This window comes from Takifugu rubripes, chromosome 11 (genome assembly GCF_901000725.2).
Source record: "Takifugu rubripes chromosome 11, fTakRub1.2, whole genome shotgun sequence".
Lineage (NCBI taxonomy): Eukaryota > Metazoa > Chordata > Actinopteri > Tetraodontiformes > Tetraodontidae > Takifugu > Takifugu rubripes.
In genome coordinates, this window is record NC_042295.1 from 4,278,546 (window position 1) to 4,294,650 (window position 16,105).

General features: G+C 41.1%; 6 protein-coding genes across 7 annotated transcripts; 5 read left to right on the forward strand and 1 right to left on the reverse strand.

Moving 5' to 3' along the window:
* Positions 1-36: 36 nt before the first annotated feature.
* lbhl (LBH regulator of WNT signaling pathway, like) lies at positions 37-5,018 on the reverse strand. Its single transcript, XM_011608275.2, has 4 exons — positions 4,570-5,018; positions 1,707-1,776; positions 1,305-1,602; positions 37-618 (listed from the first exon to the last, which is right to left on the reverse strand). The coding sequence occupies exons 1-4, from the start codon at positions 4,737-4,739 to the stop codon at positions 548-550; spliced, it is 609 nt and encodes a 202-aa protein (XP_011606577.1). The 5' UTR covers positions 4,740-5,018; the 3' UTR covers positions 37-547.
* A 1,180-nt stretch (positions 5,019-6,198) lies between these two features.
* On the forward strand, positions 6,199-7,810 carry LOC115251432 (complement C1q tumor necrosis factor-related protein 5-like). The gene is made up of 3 exons (XM_029843731.1): positions 6,199-6,356; positions 6,638-6,697; positions 6,775-7,810. Exons 1-3 carry the CDS (start codon positions 6,323-6,325, stop codon positions 7,170-7,172), a joined length of 492 nt encoding a protein of 163 aa, XP_029699591.1. The 5' UTR covers positions 6,199-6,322; the 3' UTR covers positions 7,173-7,810.
* A 224-nt stretch (positions 7,811-8,034) lies between these two features.
* Positions 8,035-9,271, forward strand: LOC115251434 (complement C1q and tumor necrosis factor-related protein 9-like). The gene is made up of 3 exons (XM_029843736.1): positions 8,035-8,164; positions 8,569-8,591; positions 8,777-9,271. The coding sequence occupies exons 2-3, from the start codon at positions 8,582-8,584 to the stop codon at positions 9,184-9,186; spliced, it is 420 nt and encodes a 139-aa protein (XP_029699596.1). The 5' UTR covers positions 8,035-8,164; positions 8,569-8,581; the 3' UTR covers positions 9,187-9,271.
* A 581-nt stretch (positions 9,272-9,852) lies between these two features.
* LOC101071210 (complement C1q and tumor necrosis factor-related protein 9B-like) lies at positions 9,853-11,891 on the forward strand. The gene is made up of 3 exons (XM_003968273.3): positions 9,853-10,092; positions 10,988-11,038; positions 11,341-11,891. Exons 2-3 carry the CDS (start codon positions 10,996-10,998, stop codon positions 11,733-11,735), a joined length of 438 nt encoding a protein of 145 aa, XP_003968322.1. The 5' UTR covers positions 9,853-10,092; positions 10,988-10,995; the 3' UTR covers positions 11,736-11,891.
* Positions 11,892-12,143: 252 nt separating this feature from the next.
* polr2i (RNA polymerase II subunit I) lies at positions 12,144-13,759 on the forward strand. Of its 2 annotated transcripts, none has more exons than XM_003968274.3 (6): positions 12,144-12,311; positions 12,516-12,570; positions 12,795-12,868; positions 13,089-13,163; positions 13,410-13,461; positions 13,549-13,759. In XM_003968274.3, exons 1-6 carry the CDS (start codon positions 12,250-12,252, stop codon positions 13,609-13,611), a joined length of 381 nt encoding a protein of 126 aa, XP_003968323.1. In that variant the 5' UTR covers positions 12,144-12,249; the 3' UTR covers positions 13,612-13,759. The 2 variants fall into 2 exon arrangements, with proteins under 2 accessions (XP_003968323.1, XP_029699969.1); XM_029844109.1 differs by having other exon boundaries at positions 12,303-12,398.
* A 142-nt stretch (positions 13,760-13,901) lies between these two features.
* pglyrp5 (peptidoglycan recognition protein 5) lies at positions 13,902-15,368 on the forward strand. The gene is made up of 4 exons (XM_003968294.3): positions 13,902-14,168; positions 14,239-14,428; positions 14,682-14,800; positions 14,884-15,368. Exons 1-4 carry the CDS (start codon positions 14,156-14,158, stop codon positions 15,057-15,059), a joined length of 498 nt encoding a protein of 165 aa, XP_003968343.1. The 5' UTR covers positions 13,902-14,155; the 3' UTR covers positions 15,060-15,368.
* Positions 15,369-16,105: the final 737 nt, after the last annotated feature.

Sequence of the window (16,105 nt, forward strand, 5' to 3'; positions counted from 1 at the left end):
CTTAAATTTGGAATATTACAGGAATAAGACAGGAAATTTCAGTCAGACAAAAGACTTTATTAACAGTCATTTTACAGTCAGACTGACACAAGGGCTCTTCCACAATGAGTAAAACTACTCTTACACAACTGAAGAAACTGCTTTCTCTGACAAATTTGTCCAAAATTGTGACATATCAGCTGCAACCACAGAACGTTTTAGCACGTAAGTTGAAAACTGGTCACACAATGACACATCTACTGGTGGATAAAGTGACATTTTAAAAATTGTGAAAATATTTGGTTATTGCTTATCACAGACATTTACAGAAAATCATCAACTCTAAGTTCAATAAAAACATTTTAATGTTCCTTGTTGAGCCCTTAAAATAGCTGGAAAAAGGGAAATGAAATTAAATCTTGCCTGAGAACATAATTCTGTCCCTGTGGTGATCCCACGTGTGCAACATCGTCAGTGTTGATTCTCGTCATTGTCACGTTTCTTGTTTGCGCTCATCTGGGTCCACGTTGTTTTGTAGTGATGGTCCGCTTGTCATAAACAATGATAATCAGTTGAGGGCAGGAGCACTGCTCGGTGGAAGCGTGGGGGTGTCATCTCTAAATGCATCTGACTGCAGGTCTGGAAAAAAAAAAATACAGTCTTCAGGACATTGACAGCATTCATAGTAGGTTCTGCTTGGATTTTATTAAACAGGTTCCACGTCTGTTGTCTCTGGGTTCTCCAGTATCCCCCCCAAGGTAGCTAATTATTGCTTTTTTTAAATCTTAAACAGTAGTTTTAAAAGGTCCCATCACAAAATGAAAATGTGGAAGGAACACTGAAGAAATATGTTGACACTAAAATATGCTGACTCTGCTTCCAAAACTGAGAGAATGAGGTTTTCCGTCAAGTCCTTTCACAAATAGAATATGCATCCAAATCCCAGCTGATCGTGTCACAGCCCTGCTGAAAGGAAGGACAGAATTGCAGAGATCACGCAAAATGTTTTGTTATTGAGGTTGTGAAACTACATCACACTATTCGAACCTAAGGAACTGAGAAATAGGCGAGCTAAAGACACGCTCAAACCAAATTCAAAACCAACCAGGTCACCACAGAGAGACAATGGCTTCTTTTGCACCCATCTATAAAGGGAGTAGTCACTCCAGGTGTCAACCATCATGGCTAATTAGCCACTTTCTGGGTCCAAAACCTAAACAAGAAACAGTTCCTATGGCCTAGGAGCTGTCACAATCAGCATTTCTCAACATGTTTCATAACTGAGTGAAGAGAGCAGAAACAAGCCTCTAATTCACCCAACTCACCAATGAGCGTCAATCCTGGCTGCGGGGTCAGCAGAATCAACGTCTCCTCTCCGACCTCTTCTTCTTCCCCCCAGTCTGCTATATTGGCTGGCGGGATGCACTGCTCCAAGAACAGGTCCTCCTCGTCTTCCTCCATGTCCATAGTCTCGGGGGGCCAGCGCAGCTCTCCACTCTCCACTTCACTGAGCTCAGTGGGTTCCACAACGATTGAGGGTAGACGCTCTTTTTCTTGGCCGTGATCCAAGCTGTTCAGGGCGGTGTTGGGGCTCAGGACCACCTCTACAGGGTCAGGGAAAATCTGGAGGACCAATGTAAAGCTCAGACCAACACTTGTTTCAACATTCACCTGCACAATGTGTTGCTAATGAAAAAAAAAAAGATAAAACTGGTGATGCAGCAGACCTGGAATGAGAACCTTTGCTCCTTTTCAACATCCTCGCTGTTTAGGTTGTGCGCACTGGCCTCCATCTTCCTGCAGGGGGGAACAGAGACATCATAATATTCACCGTGAAGGAGCCAGCAGGAACCTAAAGCTGGGTCAGAAGCGTATTTTTAGCTGGTGAATCAGGATAGAGGAATATTTTTGCATTCTCAGACTTATCATAAGCTTCTTTTTTTAACCTCAAGAGGCTTTTTCAGCCCGACGATCTGACTATTCCCAGCTGTTGCTGGATGAAATCACCTCACCTCCTGTTTGCTGGGATTTTACAATAGCTCAGAGATTTTCATCAGCTAAAAGTTGGTGGGAATTAAAGGTGCTCAGATTAGTGCAGAACTGCAATACTGCAGGATTTGATACCAAAATGGATTATGTCATCTGGGCCTTGTATTTCATTTGATAAGTGAGACATTGTCGTGCCATCAGGCTATAAGACTTCTAGAAGACTAAAAGCCTTCAAAATACTATGTAAAAGGTTACTATGGAAACATCTGTGCTCTTTTCTTGACTGATCAGATCAAATCAAATGAAAGGGTGATTCATGTGTGACACTGAAGGTTAAAAATGCCTTGTGTGTATAGATAAATAGCAGAGATTTTTGTATTTTCCCAGGAACCAGTAGGTTCTTTCCCAAGTTGCCCATTCTCCAACTGCAGCTGTAGATGACCTGCAGAGATGTGTCTTTTGTTTCTTAGTGGGGCCTTTGAAGGTCATGGGAGGTACCAATTCTTCAGGTTATGGAGGAAATGAGGATTCTTGACATGACAGCCGTGATGCCACTGGACGAAGTCGGACATTTAGATGAACCTCCAGGAAATTAGTCAGAGATCAGACAGCGATGAGTCAAGTGACTAATTCAAAAGTCGCTAAGTGTGACATTGGTCCTGTAGGTGTTATGGGGAAGGTTGCGTTTACTGTCCTGGACAACCAGACCTTCTCATCTTGAGGTCTACTACTTTTATGAGGTGGCTGGTGCTTAAACTAGCAGAGGGGTCCGGTGTGAGCAAAGATGGAGGTCCTTTCATAGACAGGTTTGCTCTGTAGGTGAGGGGCTGTAGGGGTCGACACAGATCATTAGCAATGATGCATTTAATGTAGTTGCTTGTTTCTCATATCAATCAAAGCCTCAGGCCTCATCTGTGTGGTCTCCCTCAAAGCAGAGAAAGGATTAAAAAGACTGAAAATCCTCTTTTTATCCCTCTTCTCCTGCTCCTTATGCCTTTTACCACTGAGGCCCTCTCTCCGTTAGGTCCCAGTCAGTGTTTGTCACTCAGCTGGCCTGGCTTCATGACAGTCTGTTAAATCTTGCTCATACTGATGAAATTTCAGTTGAATGACAAATCTAATCCCCACTTTATCTGCTTTTAGACACTTTATTTTTGGTGTTTGGTTGGTACTTGTTTGCTAACAGCAGTTCACAAATATTGGAAATACTTCAGCCAATAGTTCATCTTTTTTACATGGTCAAATTAAACAACATTGCATTATTGGCCATGTAAAACTGAGCACATCTGATTTACCCATTAGCAATAAAATGCACTTAAGTATGAAAGATAAATTTGCAGTCTCATTCTGCAGAAGTAATTTCAAATTCAGTGGATCCGAACTGATCAGAACTGATTTTTTTGCAGTTTATGTCTCCTCGCTGCCGCAAACTGTCATCACTCTCAGCCTGTGTTGATTACTGTGTTAATAAGTGAAATAATACTAATCCAGTTTGCAGCCCTGTCAGAATGAGGCCAGCTTGTTCTCCTGTAAACAGGATCAGCTTTGGGATGCTGGTATCTTTTTTGACCCACATTTGAGTTTGCACTAAACATCAATTAAATTTCTGATGTGATGCTGCTAAACGGTCTCATGCAGCTGTTTGTGAGCCACCTGCGATGGAAATTTTCACCAGCTATTATTATGAAGCAGCTTAAGCTCCATGTAATCCCCTTCATAGACACTCTGTAAACACCTGCATGTTTCAGCTCGGTCAACAGTCAGACAGGATGGCACTTTTACACACAGGACAGCAAAAAATAATCTAATTAAATGACTGTTTAAGACCAATCTGGGGGATGAAGTGTCTCTATCATGAGATTAGTATTTATGTGTTTCTTCAAACACATTATTATTGACAGTTTGATCAAATTTATATTTTTTTTATCCAAAAAGGAAATTTTAAGTTCAGCAGTTTGCAGTCAAAGACCGATTGTTTTCCAGACAGTAACAAGTGTACAAGTGTTGTTTTAAAGGGTTAGTTGTTATTATCTTCGACGTTAGGATGAAAAAATGCTGGAGACACATCCCATTGCAGTGAGCTTCTGCTTTGTTACAGGTAGTTTGCAGGATTAGCAGAACTGGACTAATATACTGGTACCACATAGATAAATGACCCAGTCCCCCTGTCAGCTGTCCTGTTTATTATTCTTAACCCTTTCAATTATGATGGGCTGAGCATTCATTCATACAGTTTCTTTGGTGTTGCTGTTTTAAATTCAAAAAATTTTACATTTATTCTGGTCTAGATTATCTGTATTAGAATGAAAACTCATAGAGTTGTGAACAGTTGTGTCAATATCATTCTGAGTGTCCATTTCTTTACATTGACTGAGAGCTTTTGCAATACTTTATTAGGATATTTAGCAAAACCAATTACTGGTAAGGTCAATAAAATATTTAAGGTTTGTAGTATAATATCAGACTAAATTGTTTAACTTAAGCTAAATCTTTGTGATTTTTAGTCACAGACATACTAGCTTCAGCTGCTGTTGAGGTAAATTTGCTAATGCAGCTTCACTTTTCACACGTCATTGGTGCTGAATCCTTTCATACTCTTACCCTTCACCTGCAGTCAGGGAGACGTCTTCTCCATCTTTGCACAGCCTCCCACAACTGAGGCCTGCTTCTTCAAGTGAGGCATCAGAGGGTGCTTGAGGAGCAGGTGGAGGGAAGCAGCTCCCACAGCATTCCTCCTCCACCAAGCCTGGATCAAGCGAAGGAGGGTTCATTTTGCGGGGGGGGGTCCCGACCCCGCAGGTGTTCCAGAAATTGTGCAGATGATGAAGAGCTGGATGTGTGTCCTGTCTTAAAACAGCCACTCAAACCTGGCTGAAGTATCTCTGCGAGCCCGTCGTCTCCATGTAGTCCCTCATCACTCAGAGGCAACTTCCTTTGTCACGTGTCTGTCAATATCCCTCCCCATCCTGGCCCACCCCACTGCCAGGCTTTGGAGAGGAGCAGGATTAGCGTCTGTTTCGATTACAGAGGCTGCCCGGGTGACGTCAGCCAGGCTGGATGGTCCCCCTCCGCAGAGTTGGCAGCGTGGGTCGGCACTACGTCCCCACATGAACAACAATGGATGCATGAATCAAACCTGTTGATTAAACACACACTGATTCTGCATCTTTTCATTATTGGGTCATTGTCACCCCCTCCACCCAGTTTGCTGATAGACCCTCCTACCCTTTCCTTCCTCATGTCCAGTTGCTCCAATGTGGGATTTAGATTTGGACGACTCATGGAATTAGCCCAAGGATCAGCAGCTCAGGGATGGGGAGGGGACAGATATATAACCGGCTCCAACTATTACTAAAGAGACTCAGGGTTGCAACCAGCAGCGTGTAATCCCCTCTGCAGGCTAAGTGAGGGGGTTATTTATGGAACGGGGTAGTAAAGGTACCATTTACATACCTGTTTCAACAGACACTTCAATGAACCTCAAATCATAAATAGTTTTAACGTAATTTCAGCCTCCATCCATCTAATCATCTATGATGAGTTGAGGCTTTTTCTGTTGTTTTTACAGAAAATAATAGTTCCAGCAGCGTGTCCAGCTCTGGACCACAGTGGTAGCAGCCTCAGCAGCGATGTTGACTCCTCTCACTGGTCACTTCCAACAGCTATATCCTCTGTAACCCTGGTTACACAGACTGGTAGGTGGATGGGTCAACTTGATGACAGGATAGAGAGGTTCTGATGGTACTGCTTGAATGCAGCTGAGCAGACACAATCCATGAGAAGCGGATTTTTTTATCACACTACCAGAGGTTCAAAACCAACACCAAAACCTGCAGAACTGTTGCTACAATCCAATCCAATGTGTACAAAAGAACAAAGAATGTGTTTGTTGTTGTGGAGATATCCAATAGGAATGCCTGCATTTACAGACCTAACAACAGAGTATGTAAGGCGATTGTTTAAACTGGTTGAAGGCTAGGACTGGCCAGCATCCTTATGGTTCTGGGCATTACGTTGAAACTGTGGTCCACACTGACAAAAAAGGTTTTAAGAAGGACACGGAAAAGACAGGACAACCTTCATTCATTTCGCATTTTCCTCTGTCATTGCTTGAGTTCCTTTAATTGATGGGATTTGTGGAACTTGAATGATAGAAATGTGCCTCTGGCGTTATCAGCGAGCACAACCAGAAAATCTGGCTGCCTTTGTTCCGACTTGTCTGTCAAGCTGCATAGAAGCCACAATTTTAGAGCTATGTAGCAGGTCCAGAGTTCCGCTTTAGTCTCAGAGGTCGGGAACGCCACAGGGTCCCTGAATTTCCCCCTTCGTTTCACTGTATACTGCGGCTGGAAGCATGGGGTGTTTCTGCAGCCGTGAAAGCCCCTCTGGTGAGCATGTTTATCTTTCAATTTATTTCAATTAGCACATCTTTGAAAAACAGTGTAACAACATACCAACGCTGATACCAAGGCAGGTTTTCACTTGTAATAACTATATAATAACAGTGTGTATGTACAATTGCATTTTAAGGGTCTCACAGACAAAGGTGTGGAAACTTTTAATCTTTTCAAATATAAATCATCTATTTATTTTGGTTAAATGTGAATTCTTTTTTTTTTTTTAAACTGTGAATCGGGTTATTGATTTTTCACATTTGTCACCGTTTTAGCGAAACCTGCAGAAGAAGAAGAGAAAAAGGGGCAGGTCATCCACCCTGATATCCCACCAAGTAAACCACACCAGAAGTGTAAATCCATCCATTCAGTCTAATAGCTGGTCTCTAATCAACTGTCCTCATCACTGCAGGGACACCAGTTGCCTTCACGGCCAAGCTGAACAGGGCCCACAGCACTCCCTACCACCGTGGCATCCTGAAGCTGGTGGATGTGCTGGTAAACGAAGGAGACGCCTATAGCCCTGACACAGGCATCTTCACATGCCCCCTGAAGGGACTTTACCACTTTGCCGTACACATGTCAGTGTGCGGACGGGCTCAGTGTGCCATATTCAAGAATGGAGAAAGTCTGGCTTCTGTGTATCACACCAGCCTTCCCAATGACTGCTGTCAGGTGGCCAGTATCAGCAGCACGGTGCTGCTGTCTGTGGGAGACCAGCTATGGGTCAACCTCTGGGGGCATGGGCGCCATGAAATAATTGCAACTGAGGATAATGATACTGTCTTTGTTGGCTTTTATGTGGGCTGATAGAGCAAATTTCATTCTCTGTGTATACAAATGTACACATGCTTTATTTTTTATTTAAAATAGAAGTTATTTTAGTTCAGTTGTGCTGCGTGGATCAACACCTAGCATGGACAGTATGTGATGACTAACATACGGACATGATCATAATGATGATTCAAAACAGACTGGAATAAACTTCTTTTATGACAGTAGTAAAAATGTTTGGGTTGTTTATAGTCATTATGAATGGATGGATGGATGGATGGATGGATGGATGGATGGATGGATGGATGGATGGATGGATGGATGGATGGATGGATGGATGGATGGATGGATGGATGGATGGATGGATGGAAGGAGTGTCATTTGTTTCCTATAATAGCCCTTTTGTCTTGTTGCCATGATGCCAGAGTTGTGAAATGATTGCTGTGTGTATAATTACAGTGGAGGAGGAATCTGTGGAATTCATTTGCAGAATGTACAATGTTGATAATGGTTCAGTCAAGACTCATGTTTCAATGAAAACCTGTTGGTACAGGCAGCACAACAGTTTCCACCTAATGGATGTTTGAGTACTTCAGCTATTTTCATTATAGTTGTCTCACGTTGTCTTCTCTCCGTTTTGGTGGAGCCTGACTATTGCATTAAACTTGTTTAAGCAGTATTATTTTTATTTTCATATTAATTTCAACACAAAAAGATAATGTTTTATTATTCATTATACTCACATTATAACTGATGATTATAATGAGCATTGTTCCAAGGGTAGAACAGAGAAGAAGTACTTATGTCTGCTTTGCAGTCAGCTCTGCAATCAGGAAGCCAACAAGAATCTGAAGAATCTTTCTGTTCATCTGTCAGAACAACCCCACTCCTCTGAATGACAAACACACACACGCACACACACACACACACACACACACACACACACACACACACACACACACACACCCTAATTCCAGAATTGCAGACACTGCAGACGTCCATGTTGTTGTTGCAGCTCGCTCCAACAGGTAAGCATGTCTGTTGCTTTGTTCGAATAAAGCAAAAGATTTGTGGCTTTATGAAGGTCTTGCAGGACAGAAAATGATTTTATCCACATTAATCAGATAGAAACATTGAAACTTCCACTGTTTCTGCTCACTGGTGAGTGTGAATGAGGTGGAAAATGTCTGCAGAGTTGAACATCTGACTTTTTCGAGGCCTTACTTTACATTCAGCAGGGAAAACATCTAAAAGCAACTGAAATGGTGACTCATGATTTAAGATCTTATTTTCTATTGCGGTTTATGGTCATTTAGTGTTTTTCCTGGTTGATGTTGTGGCTAAAGGTGATTGCAGGTTTTAAAGCAAGTCACCTTTATAATGCTGTAATGTGGAAAATGTGCTGAATTTATTTCTCTTTATCCTGCCTCAGGTGATCTTCAGTCATGGCACAAGGTAAAGTTTGAACATTTACCCATTGAACACAATTTGCTTCTGAAATTTTTATTTGTTTCTATTTTAAGTATTAGTATTAGGTAGTATGTAACCTGCATGACCTGCAGCAAGTCTGAAAATGTTAAAATGATACACTGATCAGCACAAATAATGAAAATGTTTGCTTTAACTGACTCACCACCCAGGCCGACCTGCAGCCTTTACAGCCAAGCTGAATGTTCACGACAGCTATCCAAAACACTCTGGAGTGCTCAAGTTTGGCAAAGTGGAGCTCAATGAGGGAAAAGGCTACAGTCCTGAAACAGGCATCTTCACCTGCCCCACCGATGGGCTTTATCTCTTCATGGTGCACATCACCGTTTATGGAGAGGGACAGAGTGTATTGGTGAAAAACGGAGAGAAAGTGGCCTCTCTGCATCACACCAACCAACCAGATCAACTTAGCTACAACAGCAGTCAAGTGGCCACCATGAGCAGTGTGATCAAACTGGCAAGGAAAGATGAAGTTTGGGTGAATTTATGGGGTCAGGGGCGAAATGACATCTTTGCAACAGAAGATAATGACACTATCTTTACTGGGTTTTATTTACGCTAAAGCCATTATATTGTCAATTGTTTATCTCCATTGTCTCCTATAAATGTTATGTGTCACAACTTCAGTAAAGTTTTGAGAAACATAATCAAATGAGTTTTCAGTTATTTTGAACTAAGAATGCAGCTGCACCATGAATGCTTGCAACATTTTAATCTGAAAAAAAAAATATATATATATATATATATATATATATATATATATATATATATATATATATATTCTGTTTGGTTGTATATTTAATACTTTTTAAATATATATACTTTTTAAATATATATATAGACTCAGTGAGCCTTCTGAATGTAGCTACATCACCATTTCATCAGAACAGTGTGACTGCACTACAGTGTATAAAAATCAGTTATTTGTTAATTTCAGTAAAGTGTGTGTTTATGCAAAGTCAATTCAGACAGATCCAAGGATCAGATCTTTTAAATATCTACATCGTAACTGTATTAATATACAATTTAGTTTAAAGTTAAGCTGCCAAAGGTTTAAAAAGTGAAATAATTTAAGGTGTTTATCTTCATTTTAAAAGGTCTTTTCTACACTCTTGCACAAAATGCAAATAGAAAAAAGACATCAGCGTAACCTAAAAGCTGTTAGTCTAATATCTTTTTTTCTGTTTGACTGACGGCATAAACTCACGGGCCAATCAGATTAATTCTCTCTGTAGGGGGGCGGGTGTAGTGGTACGGCTTGTTTGCAGGCCAAGACGGGGAACGTAGGTATTCAAGTTTTATCATACAGGTCGAACTATGACCCAAACATTTCCTTATTTTAACTGATATATGGATTCGTGGACACGTGAGAGGCGGTTTTCCAGTGTCCGGACCTTGCTGTTGTCTTTCCTGTGACCCTCGCTGTTGTGGTTGCTCTCCTCTTCCTTACAGCGCCTCTTCTGTTTTGGTGAGTAAATACAGATCTAAGGTGCATATGCATTTATTTTGGTCCCTCTTTTGAGTCAAGAAGCCATAAATGTGATCTCATACCGAAGCTTCCACACACATCTGCAGTTGGCTTTAAATTCATCCTGATTGTGTGTGTGAAATTAGTGAATGTGTCTGGGGGCCTTAAGAATTTCGAGTTGTTTTTTAAAAGTTGATAGAGCACTATTTTTGCCTGTATAGATGTATTTAAAGGGTACTGGTTTATACATGGTTTAGACATCCAATTTTGGTTTCTACCAAACAGGAAAGATGTGCAAAACACTGGTGTAACCAGATTTTGACTAGAAAGGCGCCCAGGATAGGACTGTGAGGGGCCCCACAAACCAGAGAAGGCGTCACCACAGAGACCGATGAGAAATGAACTGACCCAGAGCCACATCACTGACACCACATAGTGCTTTAAATTTTACCGGATGTTGAAAGACCTTTTAACAAATAACATTTGAACTTAAGTTGTTTGTGACGCACCCACTGGCAGCCCACATGAATCTGAAGAATGTGGCTCAGTTGTTTTTATGGGGGTTTTTTTCATTTTCTTCTTCACTCACATCATGTTCTCATGTTGCATCCTGAATTTAGACAAGCCGGGTTGCAAAATGAGGTGCAGATGAATAACTTAATAACTAATAGGCTGTTACTTCTCATCATTTTGACATTTGGAGTATTCTTTAGCAAAACTAAGAAAGTTATGGGCTGTTGTTGTTTTTTCGGGGAGGGCGGGGTCGTTTTCTCTCTTAGATAGTAATCTGTCACTTGCCCCCATGACCTCATGTCAAAATCCCCTCAAAAGTTAAAAATCTTTTATCTTGCAGACCATCTTCATGTTAGAATAATACAGGATGTTGTTTTGGCAGGTCGAGCCATGAGTCTTGAACCAGGTCGTGGAGACAGTGTCAGCCCATCAGGTAAAATGCTAGAAAACTGTAGATTGAAAGAGTTTCACAAATCTGCTGGAGGCTTTTTCTCTTATTGCACAGCAGGGTGATAAATTGTATTTTTTTAGCAGTGTGGGGGTAGATAATTGTCACTACTGTGTGGCTGTTCTCTACTAACACCTTTAACAATCAGGTCTACAGCTAAGTGGATTTTCTTAAAGTTGAATCACCTTGTTTTTCATTTGTTTTTCAAATTTTTCATTTGTACAAATGAATAAAGATGATGCAGTCAAATATGATTTCTGTGACATTATTGCTGTTGCCCATTCTAGGGACTGTTGCCTTCACAGCCAAGCTGAATGCTTGTGACAGTTATCCCTCCCACTCAGGAGTGCTGAAGTTCGCAAATGTGCTGGTAAATGAGGGAGACGGCTACAGCGCAGACACAGGCTTATTCACCTGCCCCGTGGATGGCTTCTACTACTTCTCTGTGCATGCATCGGTGTATGGACGTGGTCAGTGTGCTATTTTCAAAAATAAGGAGAAGGTAGTATCTCTCTACCACACCACTCTCCCTGAGAAGTGTAGTCAGGTGGCAAGCATGAGCAGCGTGATCAAGCTCGCTAAAAAGGATATTGTTTCAGTGAACATCTGGGGGAGTGGAAAGAATGACATTTTTGCAACTGAAGATAACGATACTGTCTTTGCAGGTGTTCTTTTGGGCTGAGGGTGCCTGTTTAAGAATGACTGTGCTAAAACAGCCTTGCATAAGATAAAGTGAACCATGACTTTGGTCTTTTATTGTGCCTTACATGATGTATATGTACTATCACAGAAGTTATAATGCTCTTCATGGGGCAAATAAAATCACACTTTAACATTTTTTTGGTTGGTTGTACTTTTTCTTCAAGCTCTATTGTCTTTTTCACAGGAAGAAATGTTGCAATATTGAACATTTGTAAGTAGCATAACTGTATTCAAAACTAAGGAAAAACCTAAACGCTGCATTATAAGATTAATAATAAATGATTTTATTCTTTATTTTATAACAAAAATATGCCCATGACCAACAGGGGGCAGCAGTCTGCCTATGACGTACCTGTTATTTGGTCTTCCCACCGCTAGTAGCGCTGTCTGGTATAACGACTCTGTACGCATGCGCAGACTAAACGAGTTGCAGCGCTGAAAGTGGCTGCTTATAGTTTGTGAAATTTATTATTTTTCTTACGTTAACTGTTATTATGGATTTAGAAACTGGAACATATGAACCAGGATTCGTCGGTATTCGGTTTTGTCAGGAATGGTGAGTCATAAAGCTGCAAATGCACATGTTTGAAAAGCAAATTAAGCTGGCTAACTAACTTGGATGCTAGCTTGGGTGAACATTAAGGTGAATTAATCTTTTAAAAGGCAGACGTTACAGATTCTAGTTTTATTTTTCAGTTGAAACATTCTGCCAGAATCAAACATTCTGGCATCTGATCAATAAAGAGGCTTTCTTTTGCAGTAACAACATGTTATACCCGAAAGAAGACAAGGAGAACCGTATCTTATTATACGCGGTAAGTGTTGAGTGACGCACATCTGTGGCTTTAACTGTATCCAAGATCCAAGTTATCACTCCTGAATCTGTGATAGAATTCGACATCCTCAACCCAAATCCAACCAATCTCGTGGAAATTCTATTTCTGTGCGCTGTTTTAATTTTCCAGGTTAAAGGTGACTTGACCTGAGAGCTTTAAGAGGTTCTAGATTCAGTCAGTAGTAACAACTGTCTTTTTTACAGTGCAGAAACTGTGACTACCAACAAGAGGCAGACAACAGTTGCATCTACGTCAACAAGATCACCCATGAGGTTGAGTAAGTACAAGGTGTACATGATCATCTCATTAATTCCACACATGGAGCTGTGTTTGTATTGTAGCCACTATTGTCAAACTGAAATTAACGCTTCATTTACTTTTTCTTTTTTTTAAATTGATATTGTCAGTGAAACCTTCCAAAATATATCACTAGTGCTAGCATGTTGTGCCTCATTTGTTTGGTCCAATCCGATTTTTGGTGGGTTTTTTTTTCCTAGCGAGCTGACCCAAATAATTGCTGACGTGTCTCAGGATCCAACGCTACCAAGAACAGAGGATCACCCATGTCCCAAGTAAGTTTTGCCATCAGGAAGAAGTCCTAAACTCTAATGTTACACACACAAAATGCACAACCTTTTTGGCTTATAGTTTTGTATTTAGGCTGTGGATGAAACAGAACAGCATGAAGACATCCACATTCTGCTCTATATTGAATCAGCTCTACACTCCCTACTTTATTATTTACCGGTTATTTTGCTGTTATGGATGGATGGATGTGATGTTGCCATGGAAGACTCTTTTCACATTTGTCTTCTCAGATGTGGCCACAAGGAGGCGGTGTTCTTCCAGTCTCATAGTATGAAGGCTGAGGTAATCAGCGCTGTTTATTGCTTCACTGATTTTATTAATTAGCCTAAAAGGAAAGGCAAACTTTTAAAGTGGCGTTTTATCTGACAGGATGCGATGAGACTCTACTACGTTTGCACGGCCCCCCACTGTGGACACAGATGGACGGAGTAACCGTGGACTTTTACATGTCTGCAGTGACGCTTCTGCAGTTCCTCTTATTCGTGTCCTGATTTGTAGGGTCAGACTCTGTCTTGTGAATGTAATCTATTTTTTACCATTTGTTTTATGTTGTTAGATTAAAAAATGAAGTTGTTTTTGAAAGGCTCTGTGTTTTTGTTAGATATCATAAAGGTTGTAATGACTAGACACACCTTTGACACCGCGGTCCCCTAAACCACTCTTTGGACCTTACCCTCAATCGTGTCCCACGTGCTGATTCAGCATTTTCTTTTTCACATAATTTTTCAAAGCCAGTTTGGAGGAAGTCACAGCAGAATGTTTTCCACTGTTGATGTAACTTCCTTATAGAATTCTGTATTTTCCACCTACCTGCTTAGTAAACATGGATTATTACTTGATGGCGTGGATGACAGGACAATTTGTGCAATAGTGACTGCAGACAAAAGAATGAGGAAGGTGTAATTCCCGTGACCACACCTGCAGAAGCCAAATAAAAGCATTGCACTGAAGGTGACAGGCCATTTATCAGAACATCATGGACTGCACAGGTAAGCAGCCTTAAAAGCAGCTTTTAGTGAGAACACAAGGCTAAGAGAACATGTTTGGCCTCTTTTTCAGTGGTTTCGAGGGCTCAATGGGGAGCAGCTCCTCCAAAGCGCAGGGAGAACCTGACGGGCCCTGCTCAGAAAGTCGTCATCCACCACACGGCTCTGCCAAAGTGCTCCGGCCTGAGCGGGTGCAGAGATCGCCTCCTGAGCATTCAGAGGTCTCACATGAATGATCGGAACTTTGATGACATTGGATACAAGTGAGTAACTACAAGACTCCACTTTCATCCTGTAGATTCTATTCCTCCATGTATCACTTCATGAACATTTTGGGATTCAAAATTTTCTGGAATTTAAAGTCTAAACTTAACTTTTTGTTTTAATCTTAAAATAACTCAACAGTGAACAAAAACAGTTACAGGTTGCCTTATTTGAACGTGCAAAATAATTCCTTAAATCTCCATTAAGTCAAAAGCTCACACAAGGGATGCGTATTCATGTGAAACTTTTCAGTTTTCTCGTTGGGTTCGATGGTACGGTGTTCGAGGGCCGTGGATGGGGAGTGGTCGGAGCGCATGCCAAAGGCTTCAATAATGAATCACTGGGGATCGCCTTCATGGGCAACTTCAACAGTACATTTCCTCATTCACTCTTTTCTTTCATGCATTTACTCAGTCCATTTTGCCATCGTGCCAACGTTAATTTTTGTTTTCAGACGACACCCCAAGCTCGGAGGCAGTGTTGTCGGTCAGGCAGCTGCTGCACTCCGGAGTCTCTCAAGGCTTCTTATGCCCAGATTTTGCACTGATGGGACACAGAGACTTGAGTGCCACAGAATGTCCAGGAGCCAATCTTTATGCTGCCCTACCAAAACTGAAACTGCGTCCATAGAGAGAAGGGATCTGAACCAATAGATGGTTAAATCCTGACGGCATGATGAATAAACTCAGTTTTTAAGGAATGCAACTGATTTGGTGTAATGCTAAAGAACATTACTAAGTGTTGTTATGAAGGATTTCTTTTGTTCTACCCTCCTTGAGTCACATTATCAAGAATTTATTTTAACCCATTTAATCCCACCGGTCACAATAGTGACCGTAAAAAAATGTTTCATTTCTAAGGCTATAAAAATGTTACTAAATGATCTATCAATGCATTTCCAGCAGATATTGAAATAATAAAGGGTCTCAATGAAATATGTGCAGTGTCGCACATTTACTGTAAATTGTCACATGACCAGAGCTGTTCACTTCGTGTTTGCGCCAAGAGAAGAGGATGGCGGCAAGAAAGCTCCCACAGAAAAGGTTAGTAAAATATGTTAACATAAAGATAGGACATAGATTTTTGGTACACATCATGTTTAAGGTGTCTAGTATTGATATATGCATTTGCAATTACTCAACTTTGTTTAATGTGGTCATAGAACTCACAAACATGTCACTGGCAACAATAGTGACCGGTGGGATAACCCATTGTATCTACATGCTAATACACATAGGCTAACTGTTCTACCTTACTTTCTGCTGCTACCTAACTTTGTACCTAATTGTACACACAGACACACACACACACACGACTAGCTAGCTAACTAATTCTACCTAACTTTCCACACATGCACGCACACACGCAATTACAGGTAGGCACACACACGCACACCACACACACACGGACCCCAGGAAGACTAGCTAGCTAACTACCAAACTTTCTGCTGTGTTTTCTTTTAGATTTACTTTGAGTCAAGTTCTTGATGTGTTGGATCAAGATGAGTTCCCAGACAAGGCATGCAGCATTGCAATCAGTTTCAATTGTGAGAAACGCACAACCTATGCATGTGAGAAATGCAAAGTACCACTGCACATTGAGTGCTTCAAGCTGTACCATGGAGTGTAGAAGAAAAACAGGAAAGACAGGAGAATGCAGTTGGACATAGAGTTCAC

Excerpts from the sequence above, each read along its gene's own strand:
- lbhl (XM_011608275.2), bottom strand. The coding sequence starts at position 4,739 with ATGAACCCTCCTTCGCTTGATCCAGGCTTGGTGGAGGAGGAATGCTGT. Across the intron at positions 1,777-4,569 it reads TCCCTGACTGCAGGTGAAGG|GAAGATGGAGGCCAGTGCGC; the intron begins GTAAGAGTATGA and ends TCCCCCCTGCAG. Across the intron at positions 1,603-1,706 it reads AGCAAAGGTTCTCATTCCAG|ATTTTCCCTGACCCTGTAGA; the intron begins GTCTGCTGCATC and ends TTGGTCCTCCAG.
- LOC115251432 (XM_029843731.1), top strand. The coding sequence starts at position 6,323 with ATGGGGTGTTTCTGCAGCCGTGAAAGCCCCTCTG. Across the intron at positions 6,357-6,637 it reads CAGCCGTGAAAGCCCCTCTG|CGAAACCTGCAGAAGAAGAA; the intron begins GTGAGCATGTTT and ends TCACCGTTTTAG. Across the intron at positions 6,698-6,774 it reads CCACCCTGATATCCCACCAA|GGACACCAGTTGCCTTCACG; the intron begins GTAAACCACACC and ends TCATCACTGCAG.
- LOC101071210 (XM_003968273.3), top strand. The coding sequence starts at position 10,996 with ATGAGTCTTGAACCAGGTCGTGGAGACAGTGTCAGCCCATCAG. Across the intron at positions 11,039-11,340 it reads AGACAGTGTCAGCCCATCAG|GGACTGTTGCCTTCACAGCC; the intron begins GTAAAATGCTAG and ends TGCCCATTCTAG.
- polr2i (XM_003968274.3), top strand. The coding sequence starts at position 12,250 with ATGGATTTAGAAACTGGAACATATGAACCAGGATTCGTCGGTATTCGG. Across the intron at positions 12,312-12,515 it reads ATTCGGTTTTGTCAGGAATG|TAACAACATGTTATACCCGA; the intron begins GTGAGTCATAAA and ends TTTCTTTTGCAG. Across the intron at positions 12,571-12,794 it reads ACCGTATCTTATTATACGCG|TGCAGAAACTGTGACTACCA; the intron begins GTAAGTGTTGAG and ends TCTTTTTTACAG.
- pglyrp5 (XM_003968294.3), top strand. Across the intron at positions 14,429-14,681 it reads TTTGATGACATTGGATACAA|TTTTCTCGTTGGGTTCGATG; the intron begins GTGAGTAACTAC and ends GAAACTTTTCAG. Across the intron at positions 14,801-14,883 it reads CTTCATGGGCAACTTCAACA|ACGACACCCCAAGCTCGGAG; the intron begins GTACATTTCCTC and ends TTTTGTTTTCAG.